At 43.9% G+C, this 12,500-nt stretch overlaps 1 protein-coding gene across 5 annotated transcripts in view; it reads right to left on the bottom strand.

Moving 5' to 3' along the window:
- Positions 1-12,500, bottom strand: part of LOC135544024 (periostin-like) — an 80,963-nt gene that overhangs the window by 6,881 nt on the left and 61,582 nt on the right. For 3 of the 5 annotated variants that reach the window (XM_064971365.1, XM_064971363.1, XM_064971366.1), the window contains exons 18-20: positions 4,037-4,378; positions 3,077-3,142; positions 2,016-2,096 (exon numbers count right to left, since the gene is read on the bottom strand). In XM_064971365.1, the coding sequence (XP_064827437.1) occupies positions 2,016-2,096; positions 3,077-3,142; positions 4,037-4,378 (489 nt within the window). The remainder of the gene's footprint in view (positions 1-2,015; positions 2,097-3,076; positions 3,143-4,036; positions 4,379-12,500) is intronic. The other 2 variants (XM_064971367.1, XM_064971368.1) reach the window with 1 other exon arrangement.

Here is a 12,500-nt window from a genome sequence, read left to right as displayed (position 1 = left end):
TAGTCCACCACCGCTAACACACACACCTGGCTATGCCTCCTAGATGGAGTATGGAGGTTGGAGTAGTGTATGGAGGTTGGAGTAGTGTATTGGGTAGTGTATGGTAGTTAGAGTAGTGTATGGAGTAGTGTATGGAGGTTCGGAGTAGTGTATGGAGTAGAGTATGGAGGTTGGAGTAGTGTGTGGAGGTTGGAGTAGTGTGTGGAGGTTGGAGTAGTGTATTGATGTTGGAGTAGTGCGTAGATGTTGGAGTAGTGTGTGGAGGTTGGAGTAGTGTGTGGGGGTTGGAGTAGTGTTTGGTTGTTGGAGTAGTGTATGGAGGTTGGAGTAGTGTATTGATGTTGGAGTAGTGTGTAGATGTTGAAGTAGGTTATGGAGGTTGGAGTAGTGTATTGATGTTGGAGTAGTGTGTAGATGTTGGAGTAATGTATGGAGGTTGGAGTAGTGTGTAGATGTTGGAGTAGTGTGTGGAGGTTAGAGTAGTGCATGGAGGTTGGAGTAGTGTATTGATGTTGGAGTAATGTGTAGATGTTGGAGTAGTGTATGGAGGTTTGAGTAGTGTGTAGATGTTGGGGTAGTGTATGGAGGTTGGAGTAGTGTATTGATGTTGGAGTAGTGTGTAGATGTTGGAGTAGTGTATGGAGGTTGGAGTAGTGTATTGATGTTGGAGAAGTGTATTGATGTTGGAGTAGTGTGTAGATGTTGGAGTAGTGTGTAGATGTTGGAGTAGTGTTGGAGGTTGGAGTAGTGTATTGATGGTGGAGTAGTATTGGAGTAGTGTATGGAGGTTGGAGTAGTGTATTGATGTTGGAGTAGTGTGTAGATGTTGGAGTAGTGTATTGATACTGGAGTAGTGTTGGAGTAGTGTATGGAGGTTATCCAGTACATGATCTAATATGAAAACATAGAGCTTATTTTGAGGAACGTCCTTGTACCATCACCAACATGGCGTCTCAAATGGCACCTTATTCATTATATAAAAGTATAATTTATAATTTATTATTATTATTTTATACACTTTGTTTGTCCAGGGCCCGTAGCTCTGGTCCAAAGTAGTCCACTTTATAGGGAATCTGATGCCATTTGTGGCACATTCTTAATGATGATATATGTCATAATGGTAAAATTACTAACGCCATAAAAATGTCACTTCGAGAATGGTGGTTTCACCAATTAGATATGGGCTCGTGTATAATTAGGCATCAATATGTATACATGACAATTTCAGTCAGAGAATATTGCAGACAAAAAAAGTACAACGTTACATGAAAAACAAAACAAAAAAAAAACAGGATAGAACAGGCAAACAATTCCCTTACCGCGACTTGCAAATGTTTGTTTTTTGGCAGATACACCGTAGCATACAATTCTATTGGTTATAATTTCAGGAAGTGAAACAATGCTCTGAAAGAGGTATATCTACCTGTTACTTTATCACAGTAACCGGGTTTTAATGGACACATCTGCTCTCAGCTACCAAGAGCAGGGGTGAATCTGCCAGAACACAGTGCAATTAGCCCAGAATCATCTAGATGACTGACGCATGCAGGAGGTCCCTTCACAGCAGATAATACCATTCATATGTTGTCTTTGGGTTGGGTTTACCGCTTTGTTTTCAGGGTTTAGGATCTGATTAGTTCAACTGTGTTGTATATATCATACTATAAACAATTATATTGTAGGTGTATGAATGTTATTGGCTGCAGTTTGGAGCATTTTGAGTTCAAGAATAATAGCCTTTTTCTTTTCCGAAACTTTAATCTTCCTAAAACCATTTATCCCTGATAAAAATAAAAATAAATGTCCAGGCTTTATATTCACAATCCTCAAAAAGAAAAGTTACCAGACGGGACCTCTATCAGTTTTCATACTACGGGATGCTTGTTACAAAGAGGGGTTGTAAGGAGAGGTAGCCCTTTTGGTTGCCCGGGGAAACGGGTGACGTACACATGCGGTTGTCATGCCACCCATCAGTCATTTGTTTGTTTGTTTGTTGACATCTCCGACCGACTAACCTCCCTCTATGAGTTTCTTGATCTCTTCCTCCTGGAGAATATGAACCTCACTCTCCAGAAACTTCTTAACCTTTGACACCTCTAATCATGGGACCCAAACATCGCAAAGTCATCATACATCCTGCAGTTGTGGGTGCTCGTTAGACAACTACGTTGCCTAGGGTAGCCTAGTGGTTAGAGCGTTGGACTAGTAACTGAAAGGTTGACTAGTAACCGAAAGGTTGCAAGTTCAAATCCCCGAGCTGACAATGTACAAATCTGTCGTTCTGCCCCTGAACAGGCAGTTAACCCCACTGTTCCTAGGTTGTCATTGAAAATAAGAATTTGTTCTTATCTGACTTGCCTAGTAAAATAAAAAATATATACATATATTAATACCAATATATTTTTTATCAGACATTAATATTAACATATTATTATTAAACATTAGTAAATATATTAATATCATACATTAATATCAATATATTTTTTATCATACATTAATATTAATATTTTTTATCATACATTAATATTAATATTTTTTATCATACATTAGCAGCAATATATTAATATCATAGACTAATATCAATATACAGTATTATTATCATACATTAAAATCAATATCTTAATATCATACATTAATATTAATATATTGATATCATACATGTTTTAATATATTGTTATCATACATTTGTTCAATATGTTATTGTTATACATTAGTATCAATATATGTTATTATACATCAGTATCAATATATTAATATCATAGACTAATATCAATATATTATTATCATACATTAAAATCAATATCTTAATATCATACATTAATATTAATATATTGTTATCATACATTTATTCAATATATTATTATCATACATTTATTCAATATGTTATTGTTATACATTAGTATCAATATATTTTATTATACATTAGTATCAATATATGTTATTATACATTAGTATCAATATATTTTATTATACATTAATATTAATACCTTTTATTATACATTAATACATTTTTCTCATACATTTACGTCTATTTAATGTTAAGATATATTGAAGTCTATAAGATATCTTTACTGACCTTCTTCCAGAATCCTCTTAATGTCTCCATCAGTCTCCAGCCCTCCATCTGAGGAACCACTGTGAGCTATGAGGTGGGCGAGAGGGGGAGGGGGGGGGAGAGAGAGAGAGATACAGACAGACAGACAGACAGACAGACAGACAGACAGACAGACAGACAGACAGACAGACAGATGTTTACTAATGTTTCCATTTGCTTTGGAAATGTAAAGCTGTTTCCCACGCCATAAAGCCCTTTAATTGAATTGAGAGAGAGCGAGTGTGAGAGAGAGAGAGAGAGAGAGAGAGAGAGAGAGAGAGAGAGAAAGAAAGAGAGAGAGAGAAAGAGAGAGAGAGAGAGAAAGAGAGAGAGAGAGAGACAGATGGAGAGCGAGAGAGAGAGAGAGAGAGAGATGGAGAGAGAAAGGTCAAATCTTTTTTACAGCAATGTTATTAACAATACAGGGAAACTAAACCTGTTACCATCCAATTGTCTACAATGTGATATACATTTTCAAATGTTACTCTGACCCACCTAATACTGAAACACCAGACCAAGACCAAGGCAAACTGAGACTCACCAGTAGCCCCAAGCCAAGACCAAGGCAAGCTGAGACTCACCAGTAGCCCCAAGCCAAGACCAAGGCAAGCTGAGACTCACCAGTAGCTCCAAGCCAAGACCAAGGCAAGCTGTGAATCACCAGTAGCCCCAAGCCAAGACCAAGGCAAGCTGAGACTCACCAGTAGCCCCAAGCCAAGACCAAGGCAAGCTGAGAATCACCAGTAGCCCCAAGCCAAGACCAAGGCAAGCTGAGACTCACCAGTAGCCCCAAGCCAAGACCAAGGCAAGCTGAGACTCACCAGTAGCCCCAAGCCAAGACCAAGGCAAGCTGAGACTCACCAGTAGCCCCAAGCCAAGACCAAGGCAAGCTGAGACTCACCAGTAGCTCACAATCCACCAATGTTGAATAATGAAACTTACTCTCAATAACTCTGGTGACCTTTGTGATGCTTGGTTCTCCCTCGATCACCCTGGTCACTGTAGTGAATGTGGGCTCACCCTCGATGACCACCTTGGTTAAACTGGGTTCTGTTTCGATGACCCTTGTCACCTTGGTGAAGGTTGGCTCGCCCTCAACGACTCGAGTAACCTTGGTGATAATGGGTTCGCCCTCGATAACCCTTGTCACCTTGGTGAAGGTTGGCTCGCCCTCAACGACTCGAGTAACCTTGGTGATAATGGGTTCGCCCTCGATGACCCTGGTAACCTTGGTGACAGTTGGCTCTCCTTTAATCACTCTGGTCATTTTTGTGATTTCAGGCACTGGAGAGAAAGAAAGTGATGATTACAATATTTTTTGAAGTAAACCTCTGCTTCTGTGGGTATATCCTCCCAGAAACGATGGGGCGTAGGTTTTCCGCTAAGTGTTGATGCATTGGAAATGTGAAAAATATATTAATTAGAAAACCACCATTTATAAATACAAAAGGTTGATAAAGAACAGCATCTGCCTGAGTGAGTCCCTACGAGTATCCATGGCAACGCATTATACCCCTTCTATCTCCTCCATTCCAAAACCCCTCAAACCCCTTGAACACCTCAAACCCCTTGAAACCTCGAACCCCTCAAACCCCTTGAACACCTTGAACACCTCAAACCCCTCGATCCCCTCAAACCCCTCAAACCCCTCGAACCCCTAAAACCCCTCGTACCCCTCAAACCCCTTGAACACCTCAAACCCTTCGACCCCTAGAACACCTCCAACCCTTCGACCCCTAGTACACCTCAAACCCCTAGAACACCTCAAACCCCTCGAACACCTCATACCCCTTTAACACCTCAAACCCCTTTAACACCTCAAACCCCTTGAACACCTCAAACCCCTTGAACACCTCAAACCCCTCGAACACATCAAACCCCTCGAACACATCAAACCCCTCGAATCCCTTGAACACCTCAAACCCATCAAAGCCCTTGAACCCCTCAAACCCCTCGACCCCTCAAACCCCTCGAACACCTCAAACCCCTTGAACACCTCAAAGCCCTTGAACACCTCAAAGCCCTTGAACACCTCAAAGCCCTTGAACACCTCAAACCCCTCGACCCCTCAAACCCCTCAAACTCCTCAAACCCCTCGAAACCCCTGAACACCTCAAACCCCTCAAACCCCTCAAACCCCTCAAATCCCCTGAACACCTCTGTTATGAACTTGAGTGAAGACCCAAACGCGGTTTTAACAGAAAACAGAGTTCTTTAATAAAAAACAGGAATGGCATAAATCCTCTTCCAACGTAGTCAATGGAACAAAAGAACGTAGTATAATGCAGGTTGCACCTGCCATGCAGACTCCGACAGGACAGGACAAGGTGGAAGCAAACGAGACGACAGCTTGCTTCTGGCATCAAAAAACACAAACAAGAATCAGACACTGAAAGTAGCAGGAACAGAGAAAGAAATAGAGACCTAATCAGAGGGGGAAGAGAGAACAGGTGGGGAAAGAGAGAATGAGCTAGTTAGGGGAAATGTAGAACAGCTGAGGGATGAGAGACAGAGAAGGTAACCTAAAAAGACCAGCAGAGAGAGAGAATGAAGAGAAAGGACAGGAACAGACATAAGACATGACAACCTCAAACCCCTCAAACCCCTCAAACCCCTCGAATCCCCTGAACACCTCAAACCCCTCAAACCCCTCAAACCCCTCGAATCCCTTGAACACCTCAAACCCATCAAACCCCTTGAACACCTCAAACCCCTCGACCCCTCAAACACCTCAAACCCCTCAAACCCCTCGACCCCTTGAACACCTCAAACCCTTCAAACCCCTCGAATCCCCTGAACACCTCAAACACCTCAAACCTCTTGTTGTTACTGATACTAGACTATCATCAGCTGTGGGCTACCATATTTATGCAGTGAAACGGCAATACTGGTTAACGCTTTATTTTGAAATAACGATCTACTAACCCCAACCCTAACCCTAGTCCTAACCTTAACTATTAACTGTTATCCCAACCCTAACCCTAGTCCTAACCTGAACTATTAACTCTGATCCCAACCCTAACCCTAGTCCTAACCTTAACTCTTAACTGTTAGGGGCATATCTGTAGGGGCAGATCTATGTCATTGCGGGTGGGTTGCACTAACATGGTTTAAAATGATCTAGGATTAGAGCTAATTTAGGTTTTGTACATCTAGGCTTATAATTGATCAGATATGTATTGCACCACTTAATTTAGAATCTAGATCAGTAAATCTATGAATAACGGTTTTAAACTAAGATGTGACATACATATACCAGACCCACCCCACTCAGAGAGAGAGAGAGACACAGCTGCATGTGAGCTCTCACAAATGTTTTTCTTTCATACAAAGGGATAGATTTGGAGTTAGATAAACTTGGATCTTTCAGCAGGGACATATGCAGGATGCTACCCTCCACAGCATGGCCTTCACACCAGATCAAAACTCCAGACCAACAACCTAATTTTGACCGAAACAATTTTGACCGAAATTGACCTCAAAGCAAATAAACAGCAGAGACCTGAGGACATCATCCATCCTGGAACTGAGTGAGTCGTGTTTGGTCTGATGCTATTTTGAAAGCCAAGAAGAAAACAAAATGTTTTTTAAATTAATAATAAAGTACATTACAATGATATATTTGACTTTACGGAGACTGAATGCTGAGTTAAGGCTGCCCGGCTTGCTAGACAGACCAGATACAACTTCAATTAGCACTGAGGTGTGACGTGAAAGGTGTCGAGGCCTTTGGGCCCAACAAGTGGCAGGAGTCTTTGAAGTCCCATTCTTCTGTTCTGAGATCATCCACTGGCCTTTTCTACAAGAAATCTGCCTCCAGAAATAAAAGCTTCTCCCCAGTGGGTGAGACACCTTCTCCCGTTGTCTGCTGCACTGCTGCTAGGATTCCAACTGTTCACCGTCTGCCCTGGTCTGTCAATTCAATTCAATTCAAGGGGCTTTATTGGCATGGGAAACATGTGTTAACATTGCCAAAGCAAGTAAGGTAAACAATAAAAATTAACAGTAGACAGGGTCTGTCTCCCCCTGTCTGGTACAGGTACCCCACCACACTCACCCCTCTCTCCCTGGCCTGTCTCCCCCTGTCTGGTACAGGTACCTCCACCACACTCACCCCTCTCTGTTCCCCGTCTGCCCTGGTCTGTCTCCCCCTGTCTGGTACAGGTACCCCACCACACTCACCCCTCTCTCCCTGGTCTGTCTCCCCCTGTCTGGTACAGGTACCCCCACCACACTCACCCCTCTCTCCCTGGTCTGTCTCCCCCTGTCTGGTACAGGTACCCCCACCACACTTACCCCTCTCTCCCTGGTCTGTCTCCCCCTGTCTGGTACAGGTACCTCCACCACACTCACCCCTCTCTGTTCCCCGTCTGCCCTGGTCTGTCTCCCCCTGTCTGGTACAGGTACCCCACCACACTCACCCCTCTCTCCCTGGTCTGTCTCCCCCTGTCTGGTACAGGTACCTCCACCACACTCACCCCTCTCTCCCTGGTCTGTCTCCCCCTGTCTGGTACAGGTACCCCCACCACACTCCCCCCTCTCTCCCTGGTCTGTCTCCCCCTGTCTGGTACAGGTACCCCACCACACTCACCCCCCACCACACTCTCTCCCTGGTCTGTCTCCCCCTGTCTGGTACAGGTACCCCCACCACACTCACCCCTCTCTCCCTGGTCTGTCTCCCCCTGTCTGGTACAGGTACCACCACCACACGCACCCCTCTCTGTTCCCCGTCTGCCCTGGTCTGTCTCCCCCTGTCTGGTACAGGTACCCCCACCACACTCACCCCTCTCTCCCTGGTCTGTCTCCCCCTGTCTGGTACAGGTACCCCCACCACACTCACCCCTCTCTCCCTGGTCTGTCTCCCCCTGTCTGGTACAGGTACCACCACCACACGCACCCCTCTCTGTTCCCCGTCTGCCCTGGTCTGTCTCCCCTATCTGGTACAGGTATCCCCACCACACTCATCCCTCACTTTCTTTACCCAACCATAGGACAGATTATGTTTGTTCCCACACTCGGGACTCTGACTCTCTATTGGTTACACGGACTCATGGCCTCCCATCCTATTTTAACCACCTCTCCCCGGCTTTGTATTCATGTTACCTGATGAAATTGCTGTACAATTTGATCTTGTTGCCATCTGATTCAAATTCAGATGTCATAAATCGGCACTGCGGATCTCTCCCTGTCCTATGCTGTGCCTTGACTGTACAACTGTTGATGATATCTGAAAATGTGCATGTACACCCTGGCCCATCTACTGTTGCTCGCCCCAATTCTGACTTCTGCTCTGATATCTGCTTCACTGATTTCTGCTCTTGTAAAAGCCTGGGTTTTCTGCACGTTAAAACTAGAAGCTTGGTACCTAAAATGGTTCAAATGAAAGTGTGGGTTCACAGCCCCAATCCACATGTGTTGGTCATTACGTGGTTACGAAGAGTGTTTACAATACTCATGATAACCTTTCTGTTTATAACTTTTTTTTCGGCAAGACAGATCTTCCAAAGGTGTGGGAGCACCTTCAGTGCTCGGTTGTCTCCACCAAGTCTGTCCCTAAACAATTTGATTTGCTGGTTTTAAGCATTCAACTTTCAACTAGCTCTTTGTTGACTGTTTCTGAGTGCTGTTGTCCTCCATCAACCCCGGCCTGTATACTACCTTCCCTAAGCTCTCTCCTGGCCCCCTACACTAAATCTGAATTTGTCCTGCTAGGTGACCTAAAATGGGACATACTTAAACCACCTGACCAAGTCCTAAAGCAATAGGACTCCCTAAATCTTTCTCAGATTATCACCAATACCGCAAGGTATGTCTCCAAACACCCAGAAAAGGCTACTGTCCTCGATGTTATCCTCACAAATAATCCTGATAGGTATCAGTCTGGTGTTTTCTGTAATGACCTTAGTGATCACTGTTTTACAGCCTGTGTTCGTAATGGTCGCTCAGTGAAACGACCTGTCCTGATTTGTCATAGACGCGTGTTAAAATACTTAATGAGCAAGCCTTCCTTCATGAACTGGCCTCTGTAAAATGGTGTAAGAATCAGCTTGATCCCCCCTCTGTCGAAGACGCTTGGAACTTATGTTTTTATACTTTCAGTGGTATTGTTAATTTTAACAAACACACCCTCATAAAGGAATTGGGAATTAAAAACAGGTCCAGCTCCTGGTTCGATAGTGATCTTGCAGAGTTACTCCACCTCAAGAATTGCATTTGGCTGAAGGCTCAGCACACACATACTCAGGCTGACTGGCCCTCGTTCAGGTTAATGAGAAATACGTGCACTCAGGCTATCTGGAGGGCCAAAGGCAGTTACTTTAAGGAGCAGTTCTCTCTCTCTAACCCCAAGAAGTTCTGGAAAACGGTTAAAGAACTTTGAGAATAAACCCTCCTCCTCACAGCTGCCCATGTCCCTTAATGTTGAGGATGTGATTGTTACTGACAAGACGCGCATGGCTGAGATCTTTAATCAGCACTTCATTAAGTCAGGACTCCGATTTGACTCGGCCACCCCTCCTAATGTGACTATCCCAGAGGCTTCTCCCTCTTTTCCCCCTGTCCCACTACAGCGTTTCTCCCTGCAGGCAGTCACTGAGTACGAGGTGCTAAAGGAGTGCCTGAAACTTGACCCCCCAAAAAACATCTGGGTCAGATGGTTTAGACCCTTTCTTCTTTACGGTTGCTGCCCCTATAATCACCAAGCCTGTCTCTGACCTCCTTAACCTCTCTCTCCTTTCTGGGGAGGTTCCCATTGCTTGTAAAGCAGTAATGGTTCATCCTTCATTTAAAGGGGGAGATCAATCTGATCCTAACTGTTTTAGGCCTATTTCTATTTAGTTTTGTTTATCAAAAGTGTTGGAAAACTTGTCCATAATCAACTGACTGGGTCTCTTGATGTCTATAGTATTATCTCAGGTATAGAATCTGGTTTCCATTCAGGTTATGGATGTGTCACTGCAACCTTAATAAAGGTCCTCAATGATGTCACCATTGCCCTTGATTCTAAGCAATGTTTTGCTGCTATTTTTATTGACTTGGCTAAAGCTTTAGATACATCCATGTTGATGCATCCCACCCCTTGTATTCATGGGATTTCATGGTCTATTTAATTTATTTAATCTGAACAATTCCCATTCTTAACAATGGGCTAAAATACAGGGTTAATAATAAAAGGCCCCAGTGCTACAGCATCTATAATAAAGGGACACAGTGCTACAGCATCTATAATAAAGGGGCCCAGTGCTACAGCATCTATAATAAAGGGGCCCAGTGCTACAGCATCTAAAATAAAGGGGCCCAGTGCTGCAGCATCTATAATAAAGGGGCCCAGTGCTACAGCATCTATAATAAAGGGACCCAGTGCTACAGCATCTAAAATAAAGGTTCCCAGTGCTGCAGCATCTATAATAAAGGGAGCTACAGCATCTATAATAAAGGGGCCCAGTGCTGCAGCATCTATAATAAAGGGACCCAGTTCTACAGCATCTATAATAAAGGGAGCTACAGCATCTATAATAAAGGGACCGAGTGCTACAGCATCTATAATAAAGGGGCCCAGTGCTACAGCATCTATAATAAAGGGGCCCAGTGCTGCAACATCTATAATAAAGGGGCACAGTGCTACAGCATCTATAATAAAGGGGCCCAGTGCTACAGCATCTATAATAAAGGGAGCTTCAGCATCTATAATAAAGGGGCTCAGTGCTGCAGCATCTATAATAAAGGTTCCCAGTGCTGCAGCATCTATAATAAAGGGAGCTACAGCATCTATAATAAAGGGGCCCAGTGCTGCAGCATCTATAATAAAGGGACCCAGTTCTACAGCATCTATAATAAAGGGAGCTACAGCATCTATAATAAAGGGACCGAGTGCTACAGCATCTATAATAAAGGGGCCCAGTGGTACAGCATCTATAATAAAGGGGCCCAGTGCTGCAGCATCTATAATATAGGGGCCCAGTGTTACAGCATCAATAATAAAGGGAGCTTCAGCATCTATAATCAAGGGGCTCAGTGCTGCAGCATCTATAATAAAGGTTCCCAGTGCTGCAGCATCTATAATAAAGGGAGCTACAGCATCTATAATAAAGGGACCGAGTGCTACAGCATCTATAATAAAGGGGCCCAGTGCTACAGCATCTATAATAATGGGGCCCAGTGCTGCAGCATCTATAATAAAGGGAGCTTCAGCATCTATAATAAAGGGGCCCAGTGCTAAGCATCTATAATAAAGGGGCTCTGTGCTACACCATTTATAATAAAGGGAGCTACAGCATCTATAATAAAGGGACACAGTGCTACATCATCTATAATAAAGAGACCCAGTGCTGCAGCATCTATAATAAAGGGACACAGTACTACATCACCTATAATAAAGGGACCCAGTGCTGCAGCATCTATAATAAAGGGACCCAGTACTACATCACCTATAATAAAGGGAGCTTCAACATCTATAATAAAGGGACCCAGTGCTGCAGCATCTATAATAAAGGGGCCCAGTGCTACAGCATCTATAATAAAGGGAGCTACTGCATCTATAATAAAGGGGCCCAGTGCTGCAGCATCTATATTAAAGGGGCCCAGTGCTGCAGCATCTATAATAAAGGGGCCCAGTGGTACAGCATCTATAATAAAGGGGCCCAGTGCTGCAGCATCTATAATAAAGGGGCCCAGTGCTACAGCATCTATAATAAAGGGGGCCAGTGCTGCAGCATCTATAATAAAGGGGCCCAGTGCTACAGCATCTATAATAAAGGGGCCCAGTGCTACAGCATCTATAATAAAGGGAGCTTCAGCATCTATAATAAAGGGGCTCAGTGCTGCAGCATCTATAATAAAGGGGCCCAGTGCTACAGCATCTATAATAAAGGGAGCTACAGCATCTATAATAAAGGGGCTCAGTGCTGCAGCATCTATAATAAAGGGGCCCAGTGCTACAGCATCTATAATAAAGGGGCCCAGTGCTGCAGCATCTATATTAAAGGGGCCCAGTGCTGCAGCATCTATATTAAAGGGGCCCAGTGCTGCAGCATCTATATTAAAGGGGCCCAGTGCTGCAGCATCTATATTAAAGGGGCCCAGTGCTGCAGCATCTATATTAAAGGGGCCCAGTGCTGCAGCATCTATAATAAAGGGGCCCAGTGCTACAGCATCTATAATAAAGGGGCCCAGTGCTACAGCATCTATAATAAAGGGAGCTTCAGCATCTATAATAAAGGGGCTCAGTGCTGCAGCATCTATAATAAAGGGGCCCAGTGCTACAGCATCTATAATAAAGGGAGCTACAGCATCTATAATAAAGGGGCTCAGTGCTGCAGCATCTATAATAAAGGGGCCCAGTGCTACAGCATCTATAATAAAGGGGCCCAGTGCTGCAGCATCTATAATAAAGGGGCCCAGTGCTACA

This window comes from Oncorhynchus masou, chromosome 8, assembly GCF_036934945.1.
Source record: "Oncorhynchus masou masou isolate Uvic2021 chromosome 8, UVic_Omas_1.1, whole genome shotgun sequence".
NCBI lineage: Eukaryota > Metazoa > Chordata > Actinopteri > Salmoniformes > Salmonidae > Oncorhynchus > Oncorhynchus masou.
This window is presented reverse-complemented; position numbering and strand designations above follow the sequence as displayed.